At 35.6% G+C, this 23,823-nt stretch overlaps 1 protein-coding gene across 1 annotated transcript; it reads right to left on the reverse strand.

Annotated features, from left to right (window-relative positions):
• Window positions 1-402: 402 nt before the first annotated feature.
• LOC124161620 (ATP-dependent RNA helicase DDX51) lies at window positions 403-23,720 on the reverse strand. The gene is made up of 11 exons (XM_046538003.1): window positions 23,453-23,720; window positions 22,856-23,372; window positions 13,479-13,632; window positions 8,000-8,130; window positions 7,050-7,233; window positions 4,401-4,634; window positions 3,439-3,630; window positions 2,836-3,157; window positions 2,162-2,327; window positions 1,133-1,270; window positions 403-561 (listed from the first exon to the last, which is right to left on the reverse strand). Exons 1-11 carry the CDS (start codon window positions 23,473-23,475, stop codon window positions 472-474), a joined length of 2,151 nt encoding a protein of 716 aa, XP_046393959.1. The 5' UTR covers window positions 23,476-23,720; the 3' UTR covers window positions 403-471.
• Between the last annotated feature and the right edge of the window lie 103 nt (window positions 23,721-23,823).

A 23,823-nucleotide genomic window follows, 5' to 3' on the forward strand; every position in this document is an offset into this window, starting at 1 on the left:
GTAGATCCAGGGTATCTCATTCATACTAGATAGAATGGTAATTTTGTTCTGACCCCCTATACTGCTGGGAGGTTCCCCCCACTCCTCTTCCCTATCCTGGATCCACCAATGCTCATACCAGACAAACATCTATGAAAGGGAGCAATAAATGGTATAAATGCTTTGCCAGACCTGAAGTGGCCATCTTAAAAAATGAGCAAGTGATTAAAGCAAAAACTAAGGAGAGAGATTCGGATCAGCAATTAGAGTTCTGCCAAAGGTGTAAAAAAAATGATTTCCTGCAAGCATTTGAAAATTCACTAATTTGTTTTCACAAAATAGAGCAGGATTTAAACAAAGAGGATGAAATAGTGGAGCTTTGATCATAGAATAGAAATTATGTTTGTTTAAAGGAATTATTCATTTTATGATATTAAAAAATAACTTTTATTTCAAATATAAAAATTTTATCATCTACATTCCTTCCTTTCATCAAGTAGATTCCTCATTTGGCTTAGCTTTCTTCACCCTAAGCTTTTTTTTCCTCTTCTTTTTTGCAATGACAGTGTTCTGCAGCTCATCCTGCAGATAATAAAGAAAAGAATTAGGGGATTTAGGGGAAATCTTGAGCAAAAAAATAAATGCCAGGTGAAAATTAGAAAATACGCATTCTCAAATAAGAAACTTTGGTAGAGAAAGAATAGGAGGGGTGAGAAGAATTAAGTAAATATGCATCAAGAAGGTGAGGAGTAAAGGATGAGTAAGAAAGGTTAAGGGTTTAATATATGATAAATCATCCTAACACTATAATTTCATGAATGTACAATAAATGTAAAATATCAAGAGTTTTGAAAAAATTAACTACTCTTTAGGCATGTCTCAAACTTGTTTCATTAGAATTGTGTTATAAAAAATGCAAATTAATGCTTTATGAATTAATGGAAATTCGCATCTACTTCAAGAAGAATTAGAAGAAGAACTAATTTTAATGCCTTTCAAACAATTGCCATTCTAAGCATATAGCTGTTTCTGGTTCCCATTATAGATTGCTAATACATATCAAAATTACTATTGAGGCATAAAAATAAGATGGAAATGACAATTTGAATACTAAAATCATGATGGACGCTTTAAATATTATTATTTTATGTACCTCAAGAATTTTCTCCATTGCAGCAAGAGCCTCCTCATACTTATCACTGAGAGCAGATAAATCATCACTACTTATTTCAATTTTCTTTCTATCTCCCATATCTGACCCTCCAGTTACCATTAAAGCAAAAGGTGGAACCTAAAATTTAAAACATAAGTAGGTGTTAAAAAAATAAAACAATTATTTCAGGTTTCATAAAATCTATTACGAAAATACCATGCATGAAATTATGCATAAAGACATGAATATTCTTAAGTGACTCTTGCACTTTACACTGAAAAATAAAATGTAATAAATTCAAGTAAAATTCAAATAATTAGATAGACATCATGAAACCAAACCCAAAAGGGGATGAAAAAAATATTTTAAGGAGACTAATAAGACGCTATGACGAATTAATATTTCAGAAGTAATTAAAAATTTTAATCATAATACGCCTAGATTTATTCTTTGATTTAAACAACTATAAAAACTACTGTTTATAAGTTAAACTGCTGACAGTCAGTAAAAACATTAACACGTTCAGCGCCACTTCGGTCATAATGACCGAAACATGTACTTCGACTTCAGTCATTATGACTGAAGGATAAGCCTTTCTTTTGGCCGCTCATATCACGCCGTTGGTCACAGCTATGTACTTTGGCGACGCATATATGACGTGACCGATGCAGCGTGCATAGCAGCATGCACACAAAAACTCAAATGGAAAGGATCCAAGTATTAAAAAAAAAGAAAATAGAATAATATGTCAGCGCAATGGGCAAATTCGTCTAAAAGGGAAAAACGCAGAGAACATGCTAATAAATGCAAAAATTTTTTTCTCTAAGCAGACTTCAGCAAATATCAGCGAAAGATACAAATGTATTTATTTCTGTCAATTTAAAAAAATAGATACAATGTTCACTCAAGGATAATTGAAATAGCACAGTTGAATGAAACCACTTCAGAGATTAAAAAAAATATCCTTCAGCTACTCCTAAATTGTAATTGACTATGCAAGTAAACAAATAGAGACGAATGCATGCATACCTGATTAGGGGTTAAAATTGTAATGGCACAGCCAGGATGCCCAGCCCTTCCAGTGCGTCCAATTCTGTGAATGTGGTTCCTAATAAATCGTGGAGGGTCGTAACTTACAACTAAATCAACTGATGGCACATCAACACCCCGAGCAAGAGCATCAGAGCACACAAGTCTGGAAAAATTGAAAGATGTGGAATCAGGAACAAACAGGAATAAAAATAAATATAGGTAAGCCAAATTTTAATGTCTAATAATAGGTTAATAAATTGATTTGGATTGTGATAATAAAGCTTTTAATTAAATTAATAAGTCTAATTGTACCTAGCTGGACTTCAAGTTCTTTCAACACACAGAGAACATTTTGGATGATTAAAATTAAACCAAAGAGTCTTTATTAAAACATTACTGTGGTTTTGGCTGTTAGTGCCATCTTCTGGTGAGAGTAAATTGATTTCATTTGATTGCATTTGAGAAGTTTAATTATTTTCATCGAAAATGTTCAGCAAATTGCACAAAGTACTAACAGAAACCACCAACACACAGAACAGTCCTTGGAAGGACTGACAGAAAAGCCTAGGACACTCTAGAATTAAAGTCTATCAACATAACTTTTTCATTAAAGATCTTGGAGATGGAAAAAGTTGTGTGCGACAAACATTAACTATGAATAGCTAACTTACATGTTTATATGACCCTTTATGAAGTCCTGCAGTATTTTTTCTCTATTATGCACTGACAAATCAGAAGAAAGGTGGCCAGAAATAATATCTTTTGAATTAATGTCCCATGTCACCTGAGATAGAAGCAAGGCTAAACGGTTGGAAGACTTTCGTGTACCCGTAAAGATAAGGACCCGAGGGGTATCAGAAAATGATTCCAGTCTTTGCTGAAGTAGCCAAAGGAGTACCAATGGCTTATCAGATTCACCATCATTGGACACTACATACTCCTCAGAGAGTTCTTTTGGTGTGGTATAAGTACGTTGCTGATTCTTGTTGACAGCTGTAAATGTGAGATGAAAGTGAAATTAAGCTAACAAATCTAAATATTCTCTACCATCTACATTGAATAAATCACCCATATATATTGAAAAACGATAGTAATACATCAAAAGGAAGAATTCAACACATGTGCCATGTTTAGCATTGAAACTGATGATTAAATAAAGCAAATGTTTGACATCGTGCAAACTTTGGAGGTATTAGCTCAAGTCTTATCAACAAACAATCATAAAAACAAAGAAAATAAAAAATACATCTACCCTTAGAGAAAAAGAGACTCACAATTTTCACCTCCTTCCTCCTCTTGATTGGAAGTACTGACAAACAGTTTGGGCTGAAATAACGATAGAGTAGACAGTTTTTCTGGATCATGAGATAATGTAGCAGAAAATAGTAATTTTTGAGGCGGCCTTAAAGGCTGGACCAAAGCATTGCGAAAAGTTGACACTGACGGAGGGAGCACCCCTGTGATAACTGAAATAATAGAAAGAAGTAACACTGTATGCATGACATTGGGGTCTCTGGTAATTTTTGATTTTAAAATGTTTTATAAATTTTCCAAATACAAGCTATCGCTTACTATTTCTGTCATGTGTAAAACATGTCAAAGATAAATAGGATTTAAAGCGGAGAAATATTGACAACTCTGACGCCATTTTACCAATAAAATTTTCTTTTGGTTATCTACCAGGTCAAATTCAAAGATTTTAATACAAATAACCTCCTAATTAATACCATTTTCCCTCTCTCTTCCTCGAGAGTTTTTATTGTGCCTCAATAGCATATGACAAATTTTCCTCATCACCAAAGGGATTTTGATAAAGCATGTATAATGTCAACTTTTACTCGCTCACTTGGCTGGATTTTTTTCCAAGTGTTAGGATTATGCACATTGTAGTATAAATAGGCTATAGGTTTTTAAATTTTTACCTAACAATGAAAATGACATTATATCCTCAACTGGGAAAAACCGAAAAAAATTTCTAAAAGTGGATCTTAACTGAAAACTGAATCCACCAAAAAGTTTTGAGATAGAGCCCTTCACAACCCCGAATACAGCATGGTATCTTCAGTGAGCCCATTAACAACATGACTCAAAATAATGATCAAACAGAAATCACATGAACAAGATGAGAAACTCTTTTTTATGACCCTTACATATACATGAATAGCAAAAAAAAGCAATGGACACAGGAGGATGAAATGTATAAAGAAAAATGAAATTGTTTCAAATAAAAACTCACTTCTTCCACTTCGCTCAAGATGATCCATTAAATGGGTGAGCCAATCATTCTGAGTACCCTCAGCCACTCTGTCAGCTTCATCGATTACAAGGTACTGAAGATGTTTCAAGGATATTTTTTCAGGATAAGGGGATTCATCCCTGATGCCAGAAGATGCTTTAGAATCAGCCCTTAGATGAGCAACCAACCGGCCAGGTGTTGTCACAAATATATCAGTCTGGCACCCAATTAATTCTACAAAGGAAATAAAATTAATTTGCAAATGGATCAAATGAAACATCTCATGGTAAAAGACATACTATCCATTACAACTAGAACAACAAGCCTAAAAATCATTAAAACTGCAGATGCTGAAAGCCATACGAAGGTATCAAAACTGAATTACTTGCCAAAAAATGATAAAACCAATTTCTACCACATTCTTAACCCTTAGAACCAACACATAATATGTTGAAATCATTTTAAAGAAAATTATACACGAGATGAACAGATTTTCAGGCTTGAAAAAGTGAAATAACCTACAACTTATTTATATAGTGAAAGCCAAGAAATCTATGGGTCAAGAGAAGCCACATAGAAAATTTTGATATGTATTACAGAATATGAATGCAAGAAATGATGGGCTTGTCACTTTAGAGCAAAATGAAACCAAACATAATTCCGGCTCAATTCCAAAGAAAGACGAATGATATTTCCTTCTTTGTATCCTAGTGTTATGGCACCAAGCTAGGTATGGATTAAGTTTCAATATTTTACTGTATCCTTCAATACGAGGGTGGTCTGAAAAGTTTTCAACCTAACAAAAATACAAAATATTTTTTCTGAAAATTTTCTTTTAATTTTTCAACATAGTCTCCTTTTAATTCTATACACTTCTCCCAGAGATGCTCCCATCTCTGCAACCCGCCCAAATAGTACTCGGCACTTTTCTGTGCAAAATAATTGTCTACGAAGGTGATTGCCTCTTCATTGGATGAAAATCTCTGTCCTCCGAGAGCAATTTTTAGATTGGGGAACAGAAAGAAGCCACTTGGGGCTAGATCTGGTGAGTAAGGTGGATGGTCAAGCAGTTCAAACCGTAATTCGTGGATTTTAGCTATTGCAATCGCTGAGGTGTGAGACGGTGCGTTGTCTTGGTGAAACAGGATTTTCTTTTTCTGCAAATGTGGCCGATTTTCCGCAAGTTCTGCCTTCAGCTTGTCAAGTAATGATGCATAGTATTTTCCAAAAAAAAAAAAAACAGTTTTAGCTTTTAGTATGCGTAGTAAAAACAGTTTTAGCTGTTTTTGGAGCCGTTCCCCCTGTGCAGTCCACTGTTTGGACTGTATTTTCGCTTCGGGCGTATGGTGGTGTATCCAAGTTTCATCAACAGTAATTAGTCGGCGCCAAAACTCGGATTTATTGTGTTTAAACTTCGCCAATAGAGCGTTGGAAATGTTCATTCGAACAAGCTTTTGCTCTAACATGAGCAAACGCGGCACCTAACGCGCGGACAGCTTTCTCATTCCTAAATGTTGATGTAAGATGTTACAAACACGTTCTTTTGATATGTTCATGACCTCTGCTATCTCTCTCACTTTAATTCGGCGGTCTTCTAGCACTATTTGGTGAACTTAGGCGATATTTTCGTCTGTCGTTGCAGTTTTTGGACGTCCCGAACGTTCATCGTCTCCCAAGCTCTTACGGCCACGTTTCAATTCAGCTGCCCAAAACTTCACTGTTGTAAATGATGGTGAAGAGTCTCCATACACAGAATCCAACTCATCCTTGATTTGCGTAGGCGTTTTGCCTTTCAGAAACAAATATTTAATGACAGCTCGATACTCGAGTTTGTCCATTATCACAAAATCACTCACATCAACTCACAAAAATGACTGTTACATAAAAACTGCGCGTCCAAAATGGCTGAAACTTTGGTTAGTAACAGTAAACAAATAAACAATTAAATTTCACAGCTTTTATTTAGTAGTGTTGCCATCTTCACGTTGAGGTCGGAAACTTTTCAGACCACCCTCGTAAATGAAATAAACTTGCAGGAAACATGAACCAAATAACTTGAACAATATTTCATTAGATAACAATAATAAACTAAGAAAAATTAATACATATACATCAATAACACCCCTCTCTTTAATGTAGATGTGAAACATGCATCTAGTAGTAAATATTTATAACCAGGTATACAAATTAATACCATGCATCACAAATAAAATATATAATATTATATTTCAGAGCAAATAGTTGCAAAGAATTATGAATTAAGCTTCCTGATTATCTCCTCATAGGGATGGCCATAGCAAATTTGCATATAAAAGTCACATAAGAAAATAAAATTTGTGAAGAATTTGGGAGTTCATCCTGGATTATAATTTTATAAGGAGGTTGAATTGACAGCCATAAGAGCATAAATCATTTACTAAGTGTTGAAATAATCAAACACCTGAAGGGGGAAAATTCAGTTCACTTCATCTAACACAATTTTTAAAAAAATCTCTGGACTAAGGGACCCATGGGATGGTCATGCCCAGGGGGAGGATGGCACAGGGAGTGACCTGATAGTAGGTCAAACTGCTCTTACTGCAATAACGATGGCGACCCTCCAGTGAATTGATTTTCATAATTATGTAACGTGAAAAAGTTGGCACATACCTCCATGGTGTACAAGCAAGCTATGCTCTTCACTGAAGGATTTTCCACCACCGATGGCAGTAGTCACCTGTAAACCTGTTCCAGCACAATACTGGTGAAAAACATTCCCAACTTGCTTAGCCAACTCAACAACAGGTAGCACCACAAGAACTCTTATTTCAGGCACAAGTCGATTCATCAAAGCCTAAATAAGGGAGAGAAAAATTTGATTCAACAGGAAAAATTCACAGAAAAAATACATATTGATTAGGAATGCAGAAAAATCAAAAGAAAAAAAATGACTTTCCGTGACTAATCTAAGTATGTATCAGAGATTGTACTGATAAAAAATTTGAGATAATTTTCATAGCCATCAATGGTCGCGTTCAGGCGACTCAACAGTTCCGGCACCGGTGGAAATTATCTCCTGAACGCTCATCGGTTAGTCACCGGTGAGTCAACATGTTGCAGATCAGACACCATTTTTTCCACTGGGATTCATCTCCGGTGCTGATTGGTAACATGTTGAGAATCAATATGGCTGCCCCCATGACTTCTTCTGGTGAAAATATAACTTGTGTTTATATTTATAATGGGATGACCATTCAGATTGAAGATAGCCCAGAAACTCACAGAAACTTCATGCTGAATCATATTTAATATAATTGGCATGAAATCATTGTCGATGGCGATAAATAGAGCCAAAACTCTCACTAGATTGTTGGCACCCATTTTCGGATGTCTGTCTGCTACAAGTCACGAGGCCAGAATTTCTACCGGTAGCTGATTTTCCCGTTCAGCCGATAGTAGTACGCACCGCTTACCGGTGAGGCACCGGTGAGTCACCGCAATACTCGCCTGAACGCAACCATTGACTATAAATTTAAAAAAATCACTGGGAGACTCACCTGAAATAAATATTTATGAAAACATATATAATAGAAATTTAGTCAAGTGTCCAACACTATTACCTGAACAATGGGTAGAACAAAAGCCAGAGTCTTCCCACTGCCAGTAGGTGCCGAAACACACAAATCTCTAGGCCAGTGATAGCAACATCTTCGATTACTCTCCAGCAGCCACGGTATTACTTTTGATTGCACTGAAATACATACAATAGGAGATTTCTTCAACTGAAAAAATCTATCTTCTTCTCCATAAGTCTTTATTTCAAGGGTTAAGGTAACTCCTTAGAACATTAGAAAATTTTATTCTTTTGTTTGCACAACTTCTGACTTTTATCGAGGTCACAATAAAACAGAAACTGCGGGAACAACTACAGATTTGAAAAAGAGCTCTGCTTCAGGGGAAAAGGGCACGGTTAACTTGAGTCCATTGAAAAAAAAATTTATTTTCAAACATGTAAATTAGGTAACAATGCTGCCAAAACAATAAAAAAATGACATTTGTTCCTAAACTGAAAAGTGCATAATATACATATATGCATAGTATAGTACATATATAAGAGTATAACAATCATATTGCGTCTATCGGGGAGCAAAAAGAAACTGCAAAGGCAAATGACAGGGGAGTAAAAAACCTTTCAAACCAACAGAAAGTGTATAATTTAACAGACGGTCTAGTATACAGCATTTTTGCATAAAGCAATGTAATTGTATCCTAACTAATAACTACTAAAAATGGCAAAATTATTCTAGGAAATCTTAAATGCTCAGTGATGTCAAAGGATCCTACTTAGCATAACAATAGGGAAGTGCACTAATTTTTTTTTATTGCTGAATTTGAAAGTTTAGCCTAAAAAAGAAACATTAGTATAGTCACTTTTATTTTCTGCATCTGGGGTATGCACTTTAAAACGTTTTGAAAGTCGGAAAATTTCATGTTGCGCTGAAACACACTGCCTCCATCTTGATTGAGATGTGACGTCACAAGGCAGTAGTCACCAGTGGAGTATCGCTGAATTCCGTCGCCTTCTTTAGCGCGGCGAGAGTTTCCGGGATTCGGTGGAGTTTGCTTCCTAAAAATGTCGACTAGTACCGAAAACATGAATTCAAAATAGAATTATAAATGATTTTTTGTTCCAAATTTCATCTCGACGTCGAAACAAACGCCTGGAGAAGATATTCATTCCCGTGCCTTAAGCACAAGCTATACGGAATAAATGGTTCTGCTGCTCCTGACTCTTACCTATCGATGATATTCTGTTTTGAAGATCATTTGAAGGTATTGTAAGATCAAATTGATATTTATATTATAATAATTTACTTAATAGGTACCTCAGTCACATCAGAAAGTGTGTTGAGTCAAAATATAGCATCCTCCGCGTAGACCTACGTAATTTATAAACTGAAAGTAGTTTGGTTAAAGAATTATGGCGCGACTGTTTTTTTACACGACCGGGCAAAATGCGTACTTTGCCCATGATATGTGCATATATGATAACAAACAATTTTTGTTAAAGTTAATCTTTATTTGTTGAAATTAGTACATTTATAGGTGATACAGATATAAAGGTACACGGCAGGTCGCGCGGCGTAATTTGTACTCCACTGGTGACGGGTTCATCTTGCTGATCCAAAAAATTAGCTACAATACCTCGAACTTTGAAAACTCGCAATATAGGCAGTCAAAGTACATTGTAAGAATACACGAGACCATTATAGCCCAGAATGTACGTACAATGTCGAAATCCTTGGTTTTCAAAGATTGACGTATTTTATACGCCAGCGCGCCCGGTCCAGGGTTATCAACTTTTATTTCATCCTATTTGTTAGTTGAAATTATATTTCAGAATGGTTCTTTTAGCACTGCTACTGAGGTAAACTGGTAGGTACTGAGTACAAGGTACTGAGGTATGTACTGAGTAAGTAAACTCCCTTTGGAGTAATGTGAATTACAAGTGTTAGAGATATATGGCATTTTATATTCGCTTTGTGTTCTCATTAATTATGCCTGTACGCATATTGTTGCTTGCCGCGAGCCTTTAATGGTATGTGCTCTTGCAAGAGTGGTTATCATTTTTAATGTGGAAGTTGGTCAGTATAAGCAAAGAAAAAATTAACATTTTAGCGCACACCAACCCTTGTAGTCATCGTATCTCTGCGTTTGTAATGACACTGCTAAAATACCTAAACGCCATAATGATGATAAAATAATTGTCTCATGTCAATGATTGCTGCAATTATAATTAATGATGAACTCGATGCCGTATGATCACAATGAAGACAACAAAAAATAATGCCATGTCGCAGTCCTGAACCACGGTCCTTCGAGTGAGATATATCCTCCGAATTGCGCACGCTACCACTACCCCAACCGATCCATTAGGAAACATTTGACATTTTGTATTTATATATATAACTTGTAAAAATTAACGCATGAAAATTAATTAATTACAGCCTAACTAACGCCCTAATTGAAAAAGATGCAGCAAGGTACGCGGTCTCCCCTTGTTAGCCTTAACGTCTCGCATTTCTATGGAGCGTTGAACCTGTCCTCCTTATTCAGTAACTATAAATACATCAAAGTTTGGTATACCATTTATAAATAGTTGGAATTTTCCTTCTCCCAACCAAGATTATCTTTTCTTGAACCCATCCTGGACAGCGAACCATTGCAACAACCAGCCAGCTCGGAAATAAGGCTAACATCCCATGATTCTAGTTCCGAAGGGCGAACGTTCCGGCCGGCGTGAATACATACGCAACGAATAAGTCTTGCAGCAAACGTCTGAAATAGGTTTATTAGTTTGACTCGGTTCTTACAAAAAAAGTCTTGGCATGATAAACGGTATTGTGTCAAAATATACCCAGCGAAAAATAAATGCCATCATGCATTTATTAAAGATTCAATGTGCTATTCGTACTACTCTTTCCAGACTTGAAGTTGACACGTAAATGAATATTAATATATTACGTAATGATGAAGTCGTTTACTCAAAAGAGAAGCAGCCACATATATATTCTGAAGGTATTTTATGACAGCAAAAAACGGGTACCCTCAAATTCTGTAATTTTTCTATGCAATAATAGTGGTAGAACTAAACGGTGTAGAAGCTGCCTTCTGCTACTGCCTTGTGACGTCACGGCCAATATTCAACATGGACACCCGTTTTCGCGGCCTTTGAATTTTTCCATATTTCAGACGGTCATCTCGAATAAAGTATTCACTATTAGGATTTAAACTGTGGTTTTACGACATTATGTTATTCTGAACTCTAATTTAAAAAATGTGTTTGGTGCATTTGAAACACTAGTGCACTTCCCTATTAATAGGTTCCGTTACAGGATTACCACTGCAGTTCTAAAGAAGTCATGTAATATGATATTCAGCGGAATGAGTTGGGTAACCCCTCAAATACCAATCTTAATTTCCCTGAGACATCCAGACTGTTTGATTACAAAGTAGAGCCTCAATTACCACTCATTTTATTACCATTCGTTGGATTATCCACTCATGACTTCCATGGCCAGTCCCCCCAATGCACAAATCAACTACAATGGGGGGGACTAGCCTGAAGTTTTGATGATAGCATGATTTCTTGTATCACTATCAATTTTTTAGAGTAGAATAAAAATATGGGGTTTTCCTACACAAATTCTGGTTGAAAAATAATGTTTCCATTAAAATATTTCTGTTGTGTTGCAGTTTTTCAACACACAAATTGCCTAGGATTTGTTTTGAAAAGTCTTGAAATTAAAACTTGATAACAAGAAGCTCATTAAGGACATGTGTTAATGAATTCTTTGATTTTAAAGATAACTGGGGGATGGCAGGAGTTTCTTTGTGATGCATATTCTAGGACATGGCTATATAGTGACTCCATTCCTTCTGGGTTTCAATGGATCTACATTTACTCCATGATGACCCTTTCACTAGTTTTTCAACCAGCATCTTCAAGTTAAGGGTCTGCAGTTTGTGACAAAAAAGTAATCGCAGAAAATTTATACATGGATATAAATATAGACATAATGAAACCCAGAATAAATGGATTGATCCGAACAACATGATAGAAAACTGTGAGTCTACATGTGTGTACGTTTTTCGACTGTAAATTATGAATACATATAGAGTTTGATTCAAAATAGACATCATTACATTTTCATTTTATTTAATCGTATGTATAAAATGGTTACAATAAAAAAAAGACATAAAATCCAAATGAAAGAGAATTCAGGGTTACTAGGGACCAACAGTTTGGATTTTGCTGCATTTTATTCCGACTTCAAAAAAAAAAAATTTACATCACTATCATCACTTTGAGTGCTGTGCATAAAATTAAAAAAACTAATGATTTTACCACATGCCAACTTTTCTAGCATATTTTAAACTTTAATAAACTAATAATAATGATTTTTACCAATTTTCTTGATAAAATGGTTGTGGTAGTAGCACAATTCCTGTGACAAGCTGTTTTGACTAGTCACAATGGGCATACCAGTTTGATCACTCCACCATACCAAAGGGTTAAAAATTAAATGAATTATAAACTAAAACAGCTGATTTTACAACATACATCCCATCAAAGAACTTAATGTTTGCATGCCACTAGAATTTTCATTTGCATATTTTCTCATCCTTGAATGAATACGTCTGTAGATAGAAATTAAATTTTTTTTTTATTTTGATAATATAGATGCACTGTACTGTTCTGAGAGGAATAAGAATGGGGACGTTAAATCAGACCCACAGTTGCAAGTTATCAAAATAATCTGTAATACGTAAGGTAGAGATCTTCTCCCATGAAAATATCTTCCTCATTCAGCCACTTTCTCATAAAATTACAATAAAAAGAAAATGGAACTTGCCAACCACCAAGCTTGAGTTGGAGTCATTCATAGCCTGTTATGGATATGAATTGTATCCTATGACTTCCTCATCACCAAGGTCACCCTTGGCAAATTAGAGGGAGAGGGATTACAATTTGTGCGGATATACACTTGGCTATGCACCCAATAAATTATTTTGAGGAGATCCAAACTTGACCTCCAGCCTGTTGGCAGGGCTGCCCACTGACTCTTGTGGCACAGGGTAGAGTTTGGGTGTGAGGCCCCCCTCCCCTGAAGAGAAATAGCCCCCTTAACCCTGGGCCAAGAAGTGGAACTTGCCAACCACCAAGCTTGAGTTGGTGTCATACATATCCTGTTATGGATCATCAACTCATTCAATGAGGTAATTTTAAAAATCAGTAATTAGTAATTTTCCGGGGTACTTTGAGAAATCCAGAAGAACAGACTGATGTAGTTAGGAGGGTATTTACATAGTCATATGTGCCATTAAAAATTCAATATCAAATATGGATTAACGTTTTCCAGCGAAACTATGAATTTCTCACACTGTCCATGAATTCCATGCCACTTTTTCAGCCCCAACTTTCCCTGTCCTAAAAAATATGCATACCAACCCTGAAATGACACCTTATTTTATTTGATCTAGTATGCTTAAAATAGTGTTTCAGAAAAATTCAGAAAAATAAAGTAAAAAAAGTACCTGGGAAAAAATGTGAAATTCCATTTTTCCTTAGCGTCTTAATAAGCTTTGCATCCAGTATATCCTCGTATTTACTAATGGGATCTTTAAAATTTTCCAAGTCAAGAGGAAATTTTACTGGATTTTGAAGCCATGGGGGCAATTTATGCCTTGCCTGTCACAAAAAAACAGAAGGAAAAAATTATTATGCATGGTATATGGTAGCTCCACACTTAAATGAATAATACAAATTGCTACATTCCAACAGCTCACATTTATTTCCCCTTTCATAAGTAGCTATAAAAAAAATCAAAATTTTACCCACTTAATACTATGCAATTGGTCATAAAAAAGATTAAAAATACATTTTGGCCGCAAAAATAATTGCCACTATGAGTTAAGCATAATTCACTTATATATCATGATTTCATCCAAACTCAATCTCAAAATTTGAAATTAAAAAAACAAATTATTTCGTTCACTAAAAACCGAAAAATTTTTGATTTACAGCATAAAAATTTTGGAGCAATGAAGCAGTAAGTATATAAACCCATTCATCCAATTTGGCAGAGAAATTCCCATAGACTTCTACCACCACTTTTGAACACCTTAAGCACTAAAGTATCTTTGAGACTTCCCCTGGTGAAAAATCTTTTCATTGGAAAAAGCTGTGTTAATGATAATTACGGCAATACAAAACCAAATAAATATGAAATATGTATGACATATCTCATGATATAACAAATGAGAAGACAAGTTTATTATCACACCAGAGTTATTGAGCATCACTAGTTTGCCAGAAAGATTCAAAAAAGTCTCTTACCTTCTCTGAGGTCAACACAATAACTCAAAAATAAATATTTAACACATCCCACAGATCTCTTATTTCACAATTCACTCAGAACGCCATATTGAACCATCCATCAACATGCATGGGTCGCTGTTATTCATCCGGCTTTTTTTTCAGCTCTACCACTTTATTGGCATAGGTTGACAGCTCATACAAAGCTTCCTACTTATCTTTGTTCCTCCACTAAGGCCTTCAAAAGTTATTTGGTAAGGTAAAACTACTTGGTAATCTCACGATCGATAATGGTTTATGCATAGTACTTAAGTCATCAGGCAGTAAGTCGTCAGTCGAATAAACAATGAGTAAAAACAATATATGACACACGACCCTATGGAGCTTTGGCAAAATTTCATACTAATGCTCTTAGTTCAGCATTCTGGGTCATTCCATGCCAAATCATCACAGAAAAGTGGACTTTTCAACCCGACCGTCTCAGATTTGCTTGAAATTTGGTAGGGAGTTGAAGCACATGAAATTGTGCTCATACACAAAATTTTAACCCTCAGCCATACACGGTATTCATACAGCAGGGTTGCAAACATGACAAAAAATGCAAAAATTTCCCTCGCATGCTCTACAAAAATAAATCATAACTTAGCTAATAATTGTGGTAGAAACTTCCTGTTGGTCTCATTTTAAAGCTAAAGGAACATGGTTTCTGTAAAAAATGTTAGATTTTAAGATACCGATTTTTTTTATTCCGAGGTCACACCATGTGACCTTTGACCTCGAGTATCTAAAAAATGTATCTTAAATTTTATTCGGAAAAATATATGTTAAACAGTTAAATGCATTCTATCTTTGGTATAAATTTCATTTTGGGATGGCTTTGGAAACAGGAGTAAAAAAATTATTGAATTATGAGTGAAAATAATATCCCCTATGAAAAAGTTGTACACAAGTTCTAAACAGGCTGTGTACAATGTACACATTTTACATACATTTATATGCTTTTGTATATTAAAGCATACATGAGTACATTGTATACAATATACTCAATTTCCATTTTGGATGTGTACAATGTCATTTTACGTACATTTGCATAAAAATGAACTCATTGTATATGCATATATTGTGGGTCCATAAAAGGTATACAATGTACGGCAGTGCATATTGTATACAAAGCATGCATTGCATACAAATTGTGATAAGCCAAATTTTTATACAACATACACATTTTTTATACCATTTGTGCATCCACACCATAACCTGGAAATCCTTTGTACATTGTGTACAAATTGTACGCTAAATTTTCATTTGACATTTTATGCTCTTCCTGTATAAAACATCCATCACACAAGTTCAAAATTCTCTAGCTCTCTCTCTTTCTGTAAGTGCACTACTAGTCTCGTAAGCAAGCTCAAGTCTTTCTCGAGCTTCTGTGGAGTTCACGTGTGTTTCAAGGGACTACTTAGTGTGTATAATAATTGACAACTTAAATAAGTGTGTGGTAATGGATAAGAAGTATATAAACACACAGTGCTGCAACTCTCTTGACATTAAAGGGCATAATGCAGTAGAAAACAATTGGGGAAAGTGCTACCATGGATGGTGGGAAAACTATCGCATGTCAATTGTGAACAAATGATTTGTGACAACTGTAGCAAGAAATTAACATATTTGATTATGCTCCTCATGAAGAACCAAGCATATCAGTTGATGAAGAAAGTGATATGGAATTGAGCACATTCAGGACTGAATCTGCTATATAAACATTATATGAAAGTCTGAGTAGTATTGGTGCATCACCTAACAAGAGGAAGAGAATGAAGGAAGAGCCATACTCCAGAAAGAAAGCTATTAAAATTGCAAAAGTCGTAAAAGAGAAGACATTTCCGATTCCAGCTGAAGAATCCGTGCCTAACAATCATAGTTGTGATGACATTTGCAACAACTAAAAGAAAATTTTGAAGAAACTACTGGGGGATTTCATCTCAAATCAGGCAGAGGGGTGTCAGGTGACCATCACCGATTTCTCTGAAATTTATATATGTGAAAGCAGTATCCTTATGATGAATAACGATGACTTTGTCTCTGCTCAGAACTGAACCGTCATAAAGTTACCACCCCTTGAACATTGCAGTGCAAGGCCTCAGAGTAAAAAATGAAAAATCACATAAATGTTGATTACTAAGGAACCATGGCCCGTAAAGCAGTGGTTATTGTTTTATTTGGAAGAGAATTCATTTATGCACATTATGGCATAACTTTCAAGTCATTTTAAGCAATAATAAACAAATAGGGCGTCTTTAAATAATAAAAATTAGTCATTATTTAACAATTTATTACTAAAAAAGGCCACCTTTTATTTTCTTTAAAATTTCTCAGCGGGTAGTTTAAACGTTCTGCTTTCAATTAAAAAAATAAAAAAATTAAAAAAATAAAAAAAGGTAGTATTTCTATATTTTTTGTTTTAAGGCATGTCAAAGTTAGGCATGTTTTCGACTCTTTTACACCAAGATTGCATACCTTCAAGGGGGTAAAATGCCGTTTCATTCTACCTAGCATTCATAACAGTCTAAAGTTCCTATCTGAATGATTGGTTACATCTATTGACTGTAAGCAAGTTCAATCTTGTTTACTTCCATGGCATCCAATGTGTGCAAACACCCACTGCTACTGGCTGGAAACGGTGAATGAGTTGCAATTTGCACAGAGTATTTTTCAATGGCACTTCACATAAGTCTTTCTTCTACTTTGGGCCATGTGGAACATTTCGATGGATCATGTGGATGCATAATTGAGACACTAATGTCATTCTCTTCTAAAGACACTGCAGTGATTTTTGAAATTGACCAGGTTTTTCGGAAACACACAACAAAGTCATTCATGGTGAGATTTTGAGTGCTGTATGTCATTATATCTGAATTTGTTAGTGTCACAGCCTGTTCGATTGTGTGGATTTCAGAGCGAGCTTTAGTTGTCCCGTGTCTGTTAACTACCAAGCATGAAACTGATGATTCCATGTACGGGTGCTACTTTCACCTAATTATTTTTTTGTCTAAATTGAGCTTGTTAACATGTGTAAAATGCAAGTTTCATATTAGGCAAGAATTTACTTACTTAATGAAAGTGAAAAATGTCAAATATATACTTCATGGTAAAATAATGTCTCAGCAGCTTTTGAAGAAGCTAAAGTGAAATGTCTATGAATGACCATGTTAAAATTTTATCATTCTTTTCCACAAGTTAAACTAAACAACATAATATGGCTGCTTTTCCAGTTTCAACCAAACATACGATTGACATATCATGCAGAGCTAAAAAACAACTCTGGCAATGGGGCAATGCTGATGTATACTGTGCCTCCTCTTCCTCATAGTGCTCAATCAACATTGTGCTTTCATTTTACTTGGATGATGATAAAGATTGTTCTTGTGTAACTCCTAATCAGCAAGATGTGTTCACTGCCATTGAGAATCATTCAGAGAAAACATTCATTCAGACAAATTCATTGCTGAAGTTAAGGATTGAACCAAGAAAGGTGTTTATCATCACTATATCTGGAAAATAGAAAGGGAAGCTATTTAAAAAGAGAAGTTGGTAACACTAATTGTTGTGGAGTTAGTGCTTCATTTCGACTTCTCCGAGAATTGGAGTGTGATTCTTCCAGATTAAGTACAACCGTATGACTGGCAAAAAGTACAGATGTACGTTTACTTGTTACATTTGTTGAACACCCCGGTGTAAATTGGCCGATAAGAGCTGTATCCGGTGGTTTGAGAATAAAATAAAAAATAAAATATCAATATTAACCTGTGTGGAATATAATAACTAAGGTATGCAGGCACTTCAAATGATTTCTCACAGGACACTGCACATGCTTTTCTTAGGGTGAATCAGATAGAAGAACAATAGAGTAAAAAGATAACATATGGAGAAATAAATCATATATTTTAGAAAAGTCAGCCGCTAATAAAAAAAACATTTCAGATATTTGACTAGGAGAAAAGTCTTAAAAAGGAAGAAAGTCATTGGTGGTTGTTCAATGCAACAGGACATGAATAGGTAGAGTTACATCTGATAGAGTTGCAAGAATTGGTCAAAAATTATGACATAAACTAAAACCTGAGATATTTCAATTGTAGCAAGTAAATTCAAACAAGTCCTTTGTACAACATGTGAGTATATCCTTGCCTAATATCAAACTTTTGCATTTTACAAATGTTAAACTAGCCAAATAGGGTTCATTCCATTCATTTTCCTTCATCAAAGAAAACGAAAGGCATTGATTGCGATTCGTTACCCACCATTAGTGTACTCATAATATACAAATTATTTGATTTTTAGAAATCCGTGTTTAGACGAATGTTAATGGTCAATTTCAACCTCATTTGAAAAAGGATAGATTGGCGCCGATGCGATGCCACTCCATATGACATCACAGGGACCTAGATGCTATACGAGGAGATAGGAGTTTTACATCATCTGAGATTACCAATGTATACATGAGGCACAGAGCTCAGGGAAACATCCCTTAACAATCCCCTCTTAAAATTGCCTTTGGTCAGAGAGTTTTCTTTGTTTGATAGGGTATTAGTAATCCTTATTTAAACCAAGCACTACCTGCTAGCAAGGAACTCTACGCTACCGCCATGCTCGGGCAGCAAGCAGCCAGAGGTCACACGGGCTTTTCGCAGCATTCATACTTAGCCGTCGCGTTTTCGTACGCTTGAAAATTTTCACTTTTCATTTAATCACAAAAAACAGATATCACCAGCCAGTAGCAGTGGGTGTTTGCACACATTGGATGCCATGGAAGTAAACAAGATTGAACTTGCTTTCAGTCAATAGATGTAACCAATCATTCAGATAGGAACTTTAGACTGTTATGAATGCTAGGTAGAATGAAACGGCATTTTACCCCCTTGAAGGTATGCAATCTTGGTGTAAAAGAGTCGAAAACATGCCTAACTTTGACATGCCTTAAAACAAAAAATATAGAAATACTACCTTTTTTTATTTTTTTAATTGAAAGCAGAACGTTTAAACTACCCGCTGAGAAATTTTAAAGAAAATAAAAGGTGGCCTTTTTTAGTAATAAATTGTTAAATAATGACTAATTTTTATTATTTAAAGACGCCCTATTTGTTTATTATTGCTTAAAATGACTTGAAAGTTATGCCATAATGTGCATAAATGAATTCTCTTCCAAATAAAACAATAACCACTGCTTTACGTGCCATGGTTCCTTAGTAATCAACATTTATGTGATTTTTCATTTTTTACTCTGAGGCCTTGCACTGCAATGTTCAAGGGGCGGTAACTTATGACAGTTCAGTTCTGAGCAGAGATAAAGTCATCGTTATTCATCATAAGGATACTGCTTTCACATATATAAATTTCAGAGAAATCGGTGATGGTCACCTGACATGATTTTGCACTATCTGCCTGATTTGAGATGAAATGACCCTACTATGAAAAGTGAGAAAGTAACAATTTTGACCTGCCTTCCTAAACTCTGGAGTATCAAAAGAATCGAGCAAGAATTTCCACTAGCTAGTAACCACATGATATGAAAAGCAAAGCAATTAGTAAAAGAACGTGGGATTTTGTCAACACCAAATCCTAAACCAGGAAGGAGCATGGATCCAGATGTTGCCGAGGCTGTGAAGAGCACTTACACCAATGATCATGTCAGCAGAATTATGCCTGGCAAAAAAGACTTTGTGTGTGTTAAAATGGGTGGTGTGAAAGAACAAATACAAAAGAGGCTAATTTTAAACAACCTTGCAGAAGTGTACATTCATTTCAAACAGATAGAACAGTACAAAATTTGCCTCTCTACGCCCTAAGCATTGGGGTGTGTCCAGGCCAATACAAAAACAGGAAAAAATTTTCGAACCTGGTACAACACAAAGTTGAATTTGGGATTCCAGCCGAGTGGCACTTCTTTGCCACATCTCATGGCTAGAATTCATGTGATGGATTTGGTGGAACTCTGAAGAGGCTAGCCACTAGTACAAGCTTACAACGTATCTATAATGATCAAATTATGACTCCAAGACAAATTTTTGTCTAAGCAACAGAAAATATTAGGAATAAGAACTTCGTTTATGTGTGCCAAAAAGAAATAATGGAAAATGGGAGGATGCTACACACTCGACTTGAAAAAAAAGACCAATACCTGGAACTCAAACATTTCATACTTTCATTCCAGGAACAAGGAATGAATTAATAATAAAGAAGTTTTCAACAGACACCACCAGTGATGTGCATGAAACAAATATTCCACAAGAAACATTGTCTCTAGAAGAAATTTAAGGTTTTGTGACTTGTGTCTATAGTGATGCGTGGTGGTTAGGTTTTGTCATGAGTGTGAATGTAGCATCACAGGAAGTTTCGGTCAGTTTCTTACATCCCAAAGGACCATCACCATCATATGTGCATCCTCACCAGCCAGGCATTCTTAATATTCCAAGTGAACAAGTTCTCGCTAAGGTCGATCCATGTACTGCAACTGGGCGAACTTACAAATTAATAGCTTTCGACACTCTGAGTTCAGAAGATGCACTTCAGAGGAGGAGGAACTAACTAGTTTTTGATTATATTTCTTCCTGGGTGTTGTATAGAGCATTAAATTTTATTCTATACATAATTCAATTCTATTCAGGTAATTTCTATACATAAATGCTAAGTTTTTCCACTGAATGTGAAGTATGATGTTTTCACGATTTTTTTACTCCTGTTCCCAAAGCCATCCCAAAATGAAATTTATACCAAAGATAGAATGCATTTAACTGTTTAACATATATTTTTCCGAATAAAATTTAAGATACATTTTTTTAGATACTCGAGGTCAAAGGTCACATGGTGTGACCTCGGAATAAAAAAAATCGGTATCTTAAAATCTAACATTTTTTACAGAAACCATGTTCCTTTAGCTTTAAAATGAGACCAACAGGAAGTTTCTACCACAATTATTAGCTAAGTTATGATTTATTTTTGTAGAGCATGCGAGGGAAATTTTTGCATTTTTTGTCATGTTTGCAACCCTGCTGTATGAATACCGTGTATGGCTGAGGGTTAAAATTTTGTGTATGAGCACAATTTTATGTGCTTCAACTCCCTACCAAATTTCAAGCAAATCTGAGACGGTCGGGTTGGGAGCTGTGATGATTTGGCATGGAATGACCCTTCTACCTTTATTATGGCAATGGTAGTGTGTTTACTCATACTTCGGAAAAGGTTTTCACTGGGTTTGAGTGAGGGATCGAATTTTCGTATGTATGAGCTCATTCCCCCAACTCGAGCATTGCGAATTCACTCTTAGTTCGAGAAAAGGTCACATGACCCCTCAGTTTCCACTCATTTGCATGCAAGTGAAAACTCAGGCATAGCCCCCCTGAGGGCCACATTGAATATCTAAACACTAGTTTTGGAGCCGACAACCCTTACGTTCCATATGAAAAGGAATAAAATGCACAACTGGATGCCTATATATGTATTTCAATTCAGTTAAGACCGCATCCACAAAATCAGAGGCTAATCTCGGCAGGATAATTGTCAATTGGAGAGATTTTTTTTCTGTAAATAAAAATGTCTCATAGGATTGGATGTGAGGGCCTCAGACAATAGCATGGAGATCCCTGTGCTAGTTGGGAAAAATAATGGTATGATATGATATTTGGAGGAGGCAATCAACAGCTCAGATCATTTGCGCAATGAGGGAAGGGTAGGGAGAGAAGGGTGGAGAGAAAGCTAGCTTCTCCATTAGCCTGCTCTTAATGGAAGGTGCCAAGGTAACTAAAGCTCAACATACCATCTAATAGCTGAAGTGACTATACTTGATAGTGCCCTCCACAAAGCACCCCAGCAGGGATCAGGTAGTCATTGAAAAATCTCTCAAGCTGCAAGGATATGAACACCGGTCTATAGGGTGGGTTGCTAGCAATCTAGCCACCACACCAACCCGATCAATGAAAACTACTTGTTTCTAGGAAATTGCATGACAAATCTACATAATTACTACTGTAAATACATCACTGCATGAAGCAAATGTAAGCAGCAATGAGCCTTGGCCTAGGAGAACCTTCAAACAGTTTACACAGCAATTAAATCCTTTTTTCTTGAAATAGGAACAGGTGAGAAAATATTAATTATTCCTTCTGAGAACTCTCTTTCCTTCAGCAGTTTAACTGACTGATATTTTTCTTCTTCTAAGATACACAGGTGTCCTAAGATCTATATTAATCTCATCAGTTTTTTCTGTAATCAGGTAAACTGAGGATGACCTAATTTGCGAAACTATAAACAACTATGGAAAATTGAAAATACTCCAGATTTATGTAAGATTATTCATTTTCCCAGCTATTTCAAAGTTTCCCTCAAAAATTATCATAGAGTAGAGCATTATATAACGCATGTTTACAAAAAAATTTCAACGATAATGATGTTATACTACTATACTATAAGTTATATATTATTGAATGATAGCCTTCCAGAAAGACGAAGTCATATTAAATCTCATCCGGCCGCTGGGATGGGATTTTAATTGAACGTCCGCCGTGATTGAGGGGTTAATTAATTAAAGTAATGACGTATTTACCTTGCAGCGTTCTTTGAAGGAATCACTCCCGATGACTGTGAAATTTTCAATTTTTGAGGTAGCTGTTGTTGGGGCTTCAGTATCATTATCCAGATTTTTTGTTACCCCCTCTGTCTTAGCAAAATCGACTGAAACGTCGCCATCAGGATCAGAAGTGCCAATAACATTAATGCCAGCATGACAACCTTCACTAATTTCAGACTTTTCCGATGAATGCGAAAATTGGCGACCACTGTCTTCGTCTTCTTTCAAATCATGCTCAATTTTAATGTCTTTTTCACCACAAAAATCACTCTCGGATTTAGTTTCAACGCGTTTCTTTTTCCTTCTTTTTTTCTTAGGAGATTCCAGTAAAGCACTGTTTTCATTGTCACCCTCACGATCTTCATTCTGCGGATCAATTCTTTGCTGTTCTTTTAAAGACTTCCTCTCAGCAATTCTTTGGAGGATCTTTTGTATCTTCTGCTGCGGCTCCACGGTTCCATTCTTCTCACCACTTTTCGTTTCCCCCCAATACCTTAAATAATATACATTCGATATAGTAAATATAATTAATCCGAAAAAGAAATAATTACTTTGAAAGAAACACAATATTACCTATTTATCACAAATAAATCCATTATCGTGGGTTGTAAATTAATAATGGGCACTTATCATATACACCGGGGGTTCCATGCTTTCGTTCCTGGCGGTTCCTAGTTCCTCTGTCTATATCGTTTGATGAGAGGGTAACAAAATACCGAAAAGCGTTTACAGCCTTATGAAAGGGTACTTAACGCAAATAATTTAACATATGATATAACTTGATGACTTTATGTCAATTTTATGGCACGTTCTTTGGTATTTCAATTAAAATTTAAGATAGAAGTGCGTTCCTCTACCGTCAAGTCCTTAGTCAAGTCGATCCAAAGCATCCACCATCAACATTCTAAAAATCATTGATATCGATCATTAACGTCATCACGGAA

Source organism: Ischnura elegans, chromosome 1 (assembly GCF_921293095.1).
Source record: "Ischnura elegans chromosome 1, ioIscEleg1.1, whole genome shotgun sequence".
Lineage (NCBI taxonomy): Eukaryota > Metazoa > Arthropoda > Insecta > Odonata > Coenagrionidae > Ischnura > Ischnura elegans.

Excerpts from the sequence above, each read along its gene's own strand:
- LOC124161620 (XM_046538003.1), bottom strand. The coding sequence starts at position 23,475 with ATGGATTTATTTGTGATAAATAG. Across the intron at positions 7,234-7,999 it reads TTGTTCTACCCATTGTTCAG|GCTTTGATGAATCGACTTGT; the intron begins GTAATAGTGTTG and ends TCCCTTATTTAG. Across the intron at positions 4,635-7,049 it reads CTTGCTTGTACACCATGGAG|AATTAATTGGGTGCCAGACT; the intron begins GTATGTGCCAAC and ends TTTCCTTTGTAG.